The sequence below is a fragment of the Ictidomys tridecemlineatus genome, chromosome 7, assembly GCF_052094955.1.
Source record: "Ictidomys tridecemlineatus isolate mIctTri1 chromosome 7, mIctTri1.hap1, whole genome shotgun sequence".
Classification (NCBI taxonomy): domain Eukaryota; kingdom Metazoa; phylum Chordata; class Mammalia; order Rodentia; family Sciuridae; genus Ictidomys; species Ictidomys tridecemlineatus.
The window spans coordinates 184187266-184198951 of NC_135483.1; the positions used below are offsets into that span (position 1 = coordinate 184187266).

Consider the following 11686-nt stretch of genomic DNA (forward strand, 5'->3'; position numbering starts at 1 on the left):
AGGCATTTATTATGCACCACCGAGACATACAGAAGGAAGTGGTGTGGGCTTGAGGCCTAACTCCAAGTGACTTTGAATGCTTCCTTTATCTTCTCTGAGCCTCAGATTTTTCAAATACAAAAGAGGAGATAAGTATAATTGCCCTGCCTTCTTTCAGGGCTCTTCTGGGGATTCTATGTCATGATGCGTGGGAAAGTGCTGCCTAACTCCAGTGCCCGCAGGTGTAGGTTGGTGCCCAGAGCAGGAAGCTTCCTGACCAGCTTGTCGAGAGCTTTCAGATGTGTTTGGCTTTCCCTGTGGAAGTGTTCTTGCCAAAATGTTAATCCGAATCAAATCATGAGGAAATAATCAGACTAATCCAGATTGTGGGACATCATATAAAACATCTGGCCTGAACTCTTTAAAAATATCAATGTAATGAAAGACAAAGAGGAGGGGATGCTCCTGAAACACAACAGCTGTCGTAGATTGGGGGAGAAAACAACCGTAAAAGATGTTGAGACTGTTGAGAAAGTTTGAATGTGGACTAAGTGCATAATAATTTGCGTGGAGGTTCAGATTCTTGGGCATAATAATGGTGCTGTTATCTAGGACACTGTTCTTTTAGGTAAGGTAGCCTGAAATATCTAGGGATGATTCACATGATTGAATCATTGATGCCCACAACTTACTTTCCAACACTTGGACAAAAATAAAATATATGTGTATATATATGTATATGCATATATATATTTAACATGTATATGTGCTCATATGCAGAAAATGCTAGAAATTGTTGGATCTAGATGGAGTATGCAAGTGCTTATTATAATGTTCTTTCCACAAGTTTGAATTTTTTAAAAAATAAAAATGACAGGGATGTGTTATGGTTTGGATATGAGGTGTTCCCTACAAAGCTTCTATAGATGCAGGAATGTTCAGAGGTGAAATGGTTGGACTGTGAGAGCTGTAACCTCATCAGTCTGTCCTCATGTGATGGACTAACAGGGTGGTCATTGCAGGCAGGTGGCATGGCTGGAGGAGGTGGGTCACTGGGAGTGTGCATCTGTCCTGTGGCCTCTTCCCCTCTGTGTCCTGGCCCCGCCATGAGCCCTTCCGGCATGAAATGCTGCCTTACCTGGGGCCCCACTTTTGGGGTCTGCCATCTATGAACTGAGACCTCTGAAACTAAGAGACCCCCATTAACTTTTCCTCCCCTAAGTTCTTGTCAGGTGTTTTGGTCACTGTGATACCAAAGCTGATTAAAACAGGATGGGAATGTACTTTGTTTATATAAAACTGACTTGGAACCACGTGAGGACAATCATCGCTCAGGTTCATTATCGCTCAAGTCATCATATTCTGATGGGGAAAAGTAGGGTAAGGGATTTTCTGAACCGGAAGGAAAAGAAGGGGAACTTAATTTAAGCCTTAATGATAAAATGAAAGGGATAAAAGGAGATAATATATGTGAAAAGGACTTATTAGAGGAGGCAAGACTTTACCTCCACCTTCTTAGGATCTCCAGCTGGGCCTGAGAATTCCCTTGAGATGAGTCAGATAACAGAAAAACATTCAGATTTTCACATGTACCTGGGAGCGCCTGTGGAGGCCCACCAAGTGGCTAGGCCCGCATGCCTGTGTGCAGCTTGAACAAAGACAGGCGATTGTGGCAACTAGCTAAAACAGATGCAGAGACCAAAGGAAGGTAAGAGTTATGTTCATAAGGCCTGAACCGATTTCTCCTGGCCCGACTCCCACTCTGGTGATAAGAATATTTCTTCTTGATATAAGGAGCGCATCCTTTACGTAGCAGTTTTATTTCCTGCTTTGGGGAAGGAAAGGAGAAGTCGGAATGCCCTTTTTATAACGCAAAAACACCTTCTGTAGTGTTTTTAAGTGTTTCTAGCTCAAGATAATCCATATGCCAAAGTGACATGTTCAGGGTGCCCAGTACAATATAGAAGCGTTCAGGGAACGTACTGTGGATGTGTACCGTACTGACACACATTGGGCACACATTGAGCTTACTTCAGGTGTCTTTTAAGCCTCCACCATGAGCCAGAGGTTGGGTTTGAACTCAGGTCTCATCTAGCTCCCAAACTTGTGCACAAGCCCCCTGCCCATTCTGTCTGCAGCCACACAGCATCTTAAGAAAGAGCAGTCCCTACATAAGACAGAGTCAGAAACTCTACAGAATCTTTTAACTACAGAAATTCAGACAGGATTTTTTTTTTTTTTTTTTTTAATTGTGGAAGACTTACTCTTTGCCTCCATGGGAACAAACTCATCCCCATTGCCAAGCTCTTGGCCAGCTGTGGACACTGAGGCCCACCAAGTTTCTCATTCTCCATCTTAGGTAAATACGGAGCAGCACTGTGGACCCGGGAGCAAGTCTGTTGCAGCAATGCTGCAAACTCAGACTAGTCTTGAGGTGTTAGATGGAATTGGAAATGGAGGAGGTGAGCATGCGAGCTGTACAGAGCAATGAAACAGCAACAGCTCTGCTTCCTGGCTCTCCCACAGTAGGCATTGGCTGGTTGTTCCAAGGCAAGGAGGTCCCACTTCCAGGAGCAGCCTGGTGCAGCTGTTTTTCCCTTTGTGTTTCTGGGAGAGATTTTGCAGCAGTTTGCAAATAACTTAAGTCAGTGTTGAAAGCTTTTTTTTTTTTCCCCCTTCTCCATAGTAGTAAACAGTCTACTTTTTGCAAAGAGAGAGAATTATGGTCTTTTTTAAAAAATATTTTTAATTGTAGTTGGATATAATAATTTTATTTTATTTATTTACTTTTTTGTGTGGCACAGTGGATCACACCCCATGCCTCACACGTGATAGGAAAGCACTCTACCACAGAGCCACAACTCCAGCCCAGGATTTTGATCTTTTTAAGGGCTTCAGGGACCTTTCTTGGAATATCCCAATATGTGATAATTCAGTTCAGAGCAGTTTCAGATTAATCTTTTCATTGGATCCTCAGCACTAAAGTTAGTAAGAACGGAACTACGATGAAACCTAGACCACACCAGCTTCTCAAGATACTGAGGCCCTAAGACATTCAGTGTTGCTTCTAAAAGCTCAGGGCTAAGTCACAGGAGAGCTAGATCTGAAGCACCATAGGGGCCTCAGAGCCAAAGCTTTGATCAGCTATTCCCTCCACCTGCCCTCTCTTCTGCAGAAGGCAGAGTGACTCCACTGAGGCCTATGGAGGAGGGGACACGAGTGTCCCAGCTCATTGCCTTTTGGCCAATCTCTCAAGTTTTAGATTTCTGACACTGTTATTTGAGTTCATGATGTTTTTCTTCGGACTAGCTAACAGCTTCATTGTTCTGTTTTGTGCAACAGGGACAGAAGTGGCAGCTCACTCAGTTGTTCATGGAGTCAGTTTAATGCCATCTAGTAGACCCACCTTAAATAATAGCTCTGTGTCCAGTACAAGTGCAATTTAGCTTCAGAGCAGCAAGAGTGGAATTGACCTTAGAAAGGAAGTTATTCCCACTGCTCAGAGTTTGGTGGTTCCCAACCTCTTTTCTGCATGATAGGCTGCCTTGAGTTCCTCAGTCAACATGTGATCATGATGAGCAAATTTTTGTTTTGTTACCTCTGGTTTTATCCTTAAAAAGCAATTGAAAAAGAGTTCTTACCCTATAATCCAGTTTGGGGTTAGTTTAGTAATAAGAGGCAGGAGTGCTAGTTTTAAATTTTTTTATTATATTGATTTTTTAAAATTTGTTCTACTTAGTTGTACATTATAGTGGAATGCACTTCAAGTCATTGTACACAAATGGAGTGCAACATTTCAATTCTCTAGTTGTACAAAATATAGAGATGTACCATTTGTGCAATCATACATATACCTAGGGTAATGATGTCCATCTCATTTCACCATCTTTCCTACCCTCATAACCCCTCCTTACCCTCCCATTTGCCCAATCCAAAGACCCTCCATTCTTCCCATGACCCCCTCCCCCATCATCAGTCAGCATCTATTAATCAGAGAAAACATTCAGTCTTTAGTTTTTTGGGATTGGCTTACTTTGCTTAGCATAATATCCTCCAACTTCATCCATTTACCTGCAAATGCCACAATTTTATTCTCTTTTAATGCTGAATAATATTTCATGGTGTATATATACCACAGTTTCTTTATCCATTCATCTATTGATGGACATCTAAGTTGGTTCCACAATTTAACTATTGTGAATTCAGCTACTATAAACATTGGTGTGGCTATGTCACTATAGTATACTGATTTTAAGTCATTTGGGTATTAATCGAGGAGTGGTACCTGGGTCAAATGGTGTTTGCTTTCCAAGTTTTCTGAGGAATCTCCACTCTGCTTTCCAAAGTGGTTTCACCAATTTGCAATCCCACAGCAATGTATGAGTGTACCTTTTTCCCCACATCCTCTCCAATACTTATTATTGCTTGTACTCATGATAACTGCCATTCTGACTGGAATGAGATGAAATCTTAGAGAAGTTTTGATTTGCATTTCTCTAGTTAGTAAAGATGTTAAACACTTTTTCATATATTTGTTGATCACATGTATATCTTCTTCTGAAAAGTGTCTGTTCAGTTCCTTAGCCCACTTATTGATAGGGTTTTTTTGTTTGTTTGTTTTTCTGGTATTGTGATGCCTCCTGCTTCACTTTCCTTGCTGAGGATTGCTTTAGCTATTCTGGGTCTGTTATTTTTTCAAATGAATTTCATGGTTGCTTTTATAGTTCTATGAAGAATGTCATTGAGATTTTGATAGGAATTGCATTAAATCTGTATAACAGTTTGGGTAGTGTGGCCATTTTGACAATATTAACTCTTCCTATCCAAGAGCATGGGAGATCTTTCCATCTTCTAAGGTCTTCTTCAATTTCCTTCTTTAGTGTTCAGTAGTTTTCATTATAGACGTCTTTCACCTCTTTTGTTAAATTGATTCCCTAGTATTTTTATATTTTTTGAGGCTATTTTGTATGGGGTAATTTTCCTAATTTCTCTTTCACTGGATTCAACCCCTTATTCATAGAAATGCATTTGATTTACGGGTGTTTATTTTATATCCTGCTACCTTGCTGAATTCATTTATTAGTTCTAGAAGTTTTCTGGTGGGATTTTTTTGATCTTCAAAATATAGAATCATATCATCAGCAAATAGTGATATTTGACTTCTTCTTTTCCTATGTGTATCCCTTTAATTTCTTTTGTTTGTCTGATTGCACTGGCTAGAATTTCTAGGATTGCATTGAATAGAAGTGATGAAGGAGGGCATCCCTGTCTTGTTCCAGTTTTTACAGGGAATGCTTCCAATTATTCTCTGTTTAGAGTGATGTTGGCCTTGGGCTTAGCATAGATAGTTTTTACAATTTTTTTTTTTTTGAGGTATGATCTACCTCAAAAAATATTGATGTATGATCCTACTATTCCCAGTTTTTCTAGTGTTTTGGACATGAAGAGGTGATGTATTTTATTGAATGCTTTTTCAGTATCTATTGAGATGATCATGTGATTCTTGTCTTTAAGCCTATTGATGTGCTGTATTACATTTATTGATTTCTGTATATTGAACCAACTTTGCATCCCTGGTATGAACACATCTTAATTGTGGTGCACTATCTTTTTAATATGTTTTTATATGCAATTGGACAGGATTTTATTGAGAATTTTTGCATCTATGTTCATCAGGGATATTGTTCTGAAGTTTTCTTTCCTTGATATGTCTTTGTCTAGTTTTGGTATCAGGATGATGCTAACCTCATAGAATGAGTTTGGAAGTGTTAGTGTTCCCTCCTTTTCTATTTCATGCAAAAATTTGAGGAGTACTGGGACTAGTTCTTCTTTGAAGGTCTTATAGAACTCGGCTGAGAATCCGTCTGGTCCTGGGCTTTTCTTGATTGGTAGGTTTTTGATGGCATCTTCTATTTCCTTGCTTGAAATTGATCCATTTAGATTGTGTATGTCCTTCTGATTCAGTTTGGGTAGATCTTATGTTTCTAGAAATTTGTCAATGTCATTGAGATTTTTTATTTTATTGAAGTATAAATTTTCAAAATAGTTTCTAATTATCTTCTGCATTTCAATAGTGTTCATCATGATTTCATCACTAATTTTAGTAATTTAGTTTTCTATCTCCTTCTCTTTGTTAGTATGGCTAAGGGTTTACCAATTTTATTTATTTTTTCAAAGACCCAACTTTTTGTTTTGTCAATTTTAAAAAATTATTTCTTTTATTTCAATTTCATTGATTTCAGCTCTGATTTTAATTATTTCCTATCTTCTACTGCTTTTGATGTTGATTTGTTCTTCTTTCTCTAGGGCTTTGAGATGTAATGTTAGGTCATATATTTGTTGACTTTTTATTCTTTTAATGAATGAGTTCATTGAAATGAACATTCCTTTTAGCACTGCCTTTATACTGTCCCAGAGATTTTGATATGTTGTATTGATTTTCTCATTGACCTCTAAGAATTCTTTCATCTCCTCTCTGATATCTTCTGCTACCCACTGCTTATTCAGCATCATATTAGTTAGTCTCTAGGTATTGGAGTAGCTACTATATTTTTATTTTATCATTGATTTCTAGTTTTATTCCATTACGATCTGATAGAATACAGGATAGTATCTCTATCTATCTATCTATTTATTTATTTATTTTGTATTTGCTGAGAGTTTCTTTGTGACATAATATATGGTCTATTTTAGAGAAAGATCCCTGTGCTGCTGAGAAGAAGGACTTGATGATGGATGAGATACTCTATATATGTCTGTTAAGTCCAAGTCATTAATTGTATTATTGAGTTCTGTAATTTGTTTAGTTTTTGTTTGGACTATGTATCCAGTGGTGAGAGAAGGGTGTTAAAGTCAATCAGTATTATTGTGTTGTGATCTATTTGCTTCTTGAAATTGTGAAGGGTTTGTTTGATATATGTAGAACCTCCATTGTTTGGGGCATAGATATTTATGATTGTTATGTCTTATTAAGTATGGTTTCCTTAAGCAGTATGAAATGTTCTTTTTTTATCTCTTATGACTAACTTTGGTTTATCTGATATTAGGATGGAAACCCCTGCTTGTTTATGTGGCACATGTGAGTGATATGTTTTTTCCCATCCTTTCACCTTCAATCTATAGGTATCTTTTCCTATGAGATGAGTCTCTTAAAGGCAGCATATTGTTGGATTTTTTAAATCCAATCTGCCAGTCTATGCCGTTAAATTGATAGATTTAGACCATTAACATTCAGGGTTATTATTGAGACATGGTTTGTATTCCCAGTCATTTTGGTTTCTTTTTGGTTTTTAACTTGACTTGGTTTCTCCTTTGATTGGATTTCCTTTAGTGTCGTTCTTCCCTTTGTTGATTTTCATTGTTATTTTTCATTTCCTCCTCATCGAATATTTTTCTGAGAACATTCTGTAGTACAGGCTTTCTCATGGTTAATTCTTTTAATTTTTGTTTATCATAGAAGGTTTTTATTTTTCAGTCAAATCTGAAGCTTAATTTTGCTGGATATAAGATTCTTGGTTGGCATCCATTTTCTTTCAGAGCTTGGTATATGTTGTTCCAGGATCTCCTAGGTTTGATGGTCTGGGTTGAGAAATCTACTGAGATCTGAATTGGTTTCCTTCTGTATGTAATCTGAAACTTTTATGGCTTTTAAAATTCTATCCTTATTCTGTATGCGAGGCATTTTTATTATAATATTCGTTGGTGTGGATCTGTTGTAATTTTTGTACATTTGGTGTCCTATAAGCCTCTTTTATTTTATTTTCCAATTCATTCTTCATGTTTGGGAAATTTTCTGATATTATTTTATTGATTAGATTGTTCATTCCTTTTGTTTGTATCTCTGTGCCTTATTCTATGCAGTAATTCTTAGATTTGGTCTTTTCTTATCATCCCATAATTCTTGGAGGTTCTTTTCCATGGTTTCTCACTATCTTCACTGTGTGGTCAACTTTATTTTCATGATTACATATTTTGTCTTCATTGCCTGAAGTTCTGTCTTCCAATGATCTAGTCTGTGGTTGATGCTTTCTATTGAATTTTTATTTGTTTTTTTTTTTGTTTGTTTGTTTCCTACATTTCAAGGATTTCTGTCTATCTCTTTCTTTAAGTAATATTTTGCTACCTGTATTCCCTCTTGTATCTCTTTGTTGGAGTGGTCAGTTGTTGCCTGTATTTGTTCTCTTACTTTATTCTTTGCTTTGCAGATCATTTTAACTATGTACACTCTCAACTCCTTCTCTGACACTGCATCTACTGTGCTGTCAGTGGAATCTATTATCGTATCAGTTTTGGGCACTCTCCTCCCTTGTTTCTTCATGTTGTCCCTGTGCCTTCCTCTCTAGCAGTGTAGATTTGAGGTATTATAGTTGCTATCTCATAATCTTGTAGTGTCCCTGCAGGTTACCAATACCTTTCCTGCAGAAACCTGGAAGATGGTCCTGGCTGTTGCCACTAGGTAGAAGCCAGTGGGTAAAGCCACCCCACGTGTTGGTAGATGAAGCCACAGAGCAGTTCCCATCTTCCTACCCCACAGTGGGCCAGAGTTGCTCTCCTCCTACCATGTGGTGGGCTAGGGTCTCAGTCATCTGCTCCTCCTCTAGTTTTAATATTAATTTTTTTGTATGTAGTTAGTAACTTTTAGCACCTTGGTTTCTCTACAAATAAATAAGAGAAAGGCAAGTAGACTCTGTCCAGCTTACAGTTTAATGGGAAAAGTCTTATATTAAAGTCACTATATATGGCACAGTACTTGAGCTTTTTGAAAATATCATCTGAGATACAATAAAAGTATTAATAAGAAAAGAACAGAACTGGAATTAACTGCAGGAAAGCTCCTAGGAAAGATGACTCACTAATTCAGAATGCACAGCTCCTAATTAAAGTAATCTGGGAGCAACACATTTCATCCTCTTAGACCACCTGTCTCTCTGTTAATCCCCACCCACCCTGAAGCCTTGCAAAGACCTCTCACTGGGATAGTTTCACTAAGAATAAACCAGCTATTTCTATAAAACCACAAATTTGCTAGTAGATTTACATGGATATTTCTCAAAATCTTTTCCTCAAAGTTCAGAGCTGGAAGGATGCTTCCAAATTAAGTTCTACTCTTTTATCCCAGACATGTGAATATTTAAGAACAGAGAGAAAGTTAGTTGCTCAGCGCACTTGCTGATAAGCTAAGAATAAACCCAGACTCACCTGGTGCTTGTCCGACACCACCTCCCAATTCTACTCCCTTACCACAACAGCCTCTCCTAGTCCATATTTCCAATCACCACCAACAGCAAGATGGTTGTTTCCGGTTCCTTATGCTGAGTTAACCATTGAGTTCCAAGTTTTCAATTCTCGACTATTTCAATGAAATTGACATGGTTGCATTTAAATACTTTGGAAATCATAATCCAGACTTTACATATTATTATTATATTATATATTATTATAACATAATATATAATACATATTATTATAAAATATAAAATATATTATATATTATTATAACATAATTATTATATGATTTATTATAATATATTATAATTATATAATCATCATTATAGAATTGTATTATCTTTAAAAATACATATGTTTTTAGTTGTCGATGGACCTTTATTTATTTATTTATATGTGGTGCTGAGAAATGAACCCAGTGCCTCATGCTTGCTAGGCAAGCGCTCTACCACTGAGCCACGACTCCAGCCCCCTAGAATTATATTGTATACTCTAAGTTTTTGAAGGTGTTCCACCTCTGGATTGATGAGTAGTAAAGGACTGATGACTACTATTATAAGTTTGACTTACAAACTATGAAAAAAAAATTGTTTATAAGCTTCTGGTGGCTGTCTCTGGTGAAATCTTTAGCAGTTTGAGATTACTGATGCTGCCATTAGGGTGTGTGTATCACTCCTTTCTCCATGTCCATGCTAATGTCACTAATCACTTTCTTCCTGCTCCATTACTTTTGCTCAGTTTTTATTAACTACCCACCTTCTATTACTGGCATAGACCTGTGCCCTGTATGTAGCAAGGCATGACTCAGGGTAACATAAAAGAACCCTCTCCAGTGTGTGTTAACTTCATTGCTTACAGCCTCATGTTTGACTTCATGCCCGAGTTAACCAAAGGTCAGAAATAGCAGTTTGCTGCTGGCCCTGCGGTTGACCATCTTGCCATCTTCAACCCTTGACATCAGTAGCAGCATCAGACCAGTAGGGGGTGGAGTAAGTGCAAGCACCAAAGTCTTGTGCATTTTTATATTCTCTACAAGTGAGGTGTAAGTCACTTATTATATAAACATCTTTTAAAATATGTATAGAAGCTACAAGATTTATTTTGAATTAATTACTGTTTTTAACTAAACAGGCAAAACACAAATATTTTGTTATTTGTAATAAATTCATAAAATACAAGTAAAATGGAAGTTCCCCCATCTCTACCTCCTCACCTACAAGGAACTGTTAGCATCTTTCCATAATTTTCCCCCTATGCACTAAAATCATTAATGTACTTAGAAATATGAATTGCTTTTCATAAATAAGATCATACTTTATCTTACAGCTTATTTTTTCCACTTAACACATTTTATGCTTTTGTGTTTGTTCACATATTTCATATTTATATTATTTTCCCTTTTAAGAAGTTGATGTCTAGGATTTCACTGAATGAATGTTGCATGGCTTACTTAAGAATTTTTTTTTCTGTTGAAACTTAGTTGCTTTGTAGATTTCCACTATTACAAACAGTGGAGTCCTTATGACTCTGCGTTTCTCTAGTGCAGGACTTAACTCTGAGGTTAGGTACATTTTCATTATTTAGGAAGACATTAACGGGAGGCAGAATAGAGAGATGCCACATGACTTGAGGATTTCTTGCTCAGTAATAATGACAGCACTGTGGTCTGGCTGACAGCTGTGCCAGAGGGACAATGCTGGTGACGTGGACACACAGCTATGCACACTTACCTCACAGCTGCAGTCAGCACAGTAGCTCCTTTGACTCAAAGTCAAAACCACAAGGAGACTGACAACCCAGTGTCTGCTGGGAAGGAAAGTCCTGCATTTGTTAATGAGTGGGATGGTGTGACCGCTGTAGGCAGCCAGTAAAATGAAGGAAGGATTGGAGTGAGCCGTTGTGGGGCTTCTGATTGGCAGGTCTTCCCACAGCTGTCCATTAGAGGCAGGAGGCTGTGTGGAGTGCTTCTGGTTCCTCACGCGTGATGTATTGTCTATTTTTGCAGTTGGCCGCCCCATTCCCGTTCAGCAGACTCTGCACCCAACGCCGGAGCAGATTGAAGAGCTGCATCAGACCTATATGGAGGAACTAAGGAAATTATTTGAGGAGCACAAGGGGAAGTACGGAATTCCAGAGCATGAAACTCTCATTTTTAAATAATTTTACTCTTGTAAGGCATTAAGGAGCACAAGAGAACTTCCCTTGAGAGAATAAACACTTTAAATAAGTTTATTGTTATTTTTTTGTTTTTTGTTTTTACCTTTGGACAATGGAATCAAATTTGCAACTGGAAAATATCATTTATGGTGACCCATGTTGATGTTTTATCTGGGGTAAATAAAAATGTGGTAGATGACTGTGGGAAAAGGTTAGAGAGGACTAAAAGATTTAATAATCTTCCTCATTTAGGCAGAATAAATCATTTTACAGGTTATGAAAAGGTTTGGAATTATTCATGTATTCAAAAGAAAAAAGAAAAAAG

The 11686-nt window shown here is 37.5% G+C and overlaps 1 protein-coding gene across 1 annotated transcript in view; it reads left to right on the forward strand.

The window, feature by feature from the left end:
* Mogat1 (monoacylglycerol O-acyltransferase 1) overlaps positions 1 to 11432 on the forward strand; it is a 35692-nt gene extending 24260 nt beyond the window's left edge. The window contains exon 6 of the mRNA XM_005330539.4: positions 11210 to 11432. Within this exon, the coding sequence (XP_005330596.2) occupies positions 11210 to 11364 (155 nt within the window). The 3' untranslated portion in view covers positions 11365 to 11432. The remainder of the gene's footprint in view (positions 1 to 11209) is intronic.
* Positions 11433 to 11686: the final 254 nt, after the last annotated feature.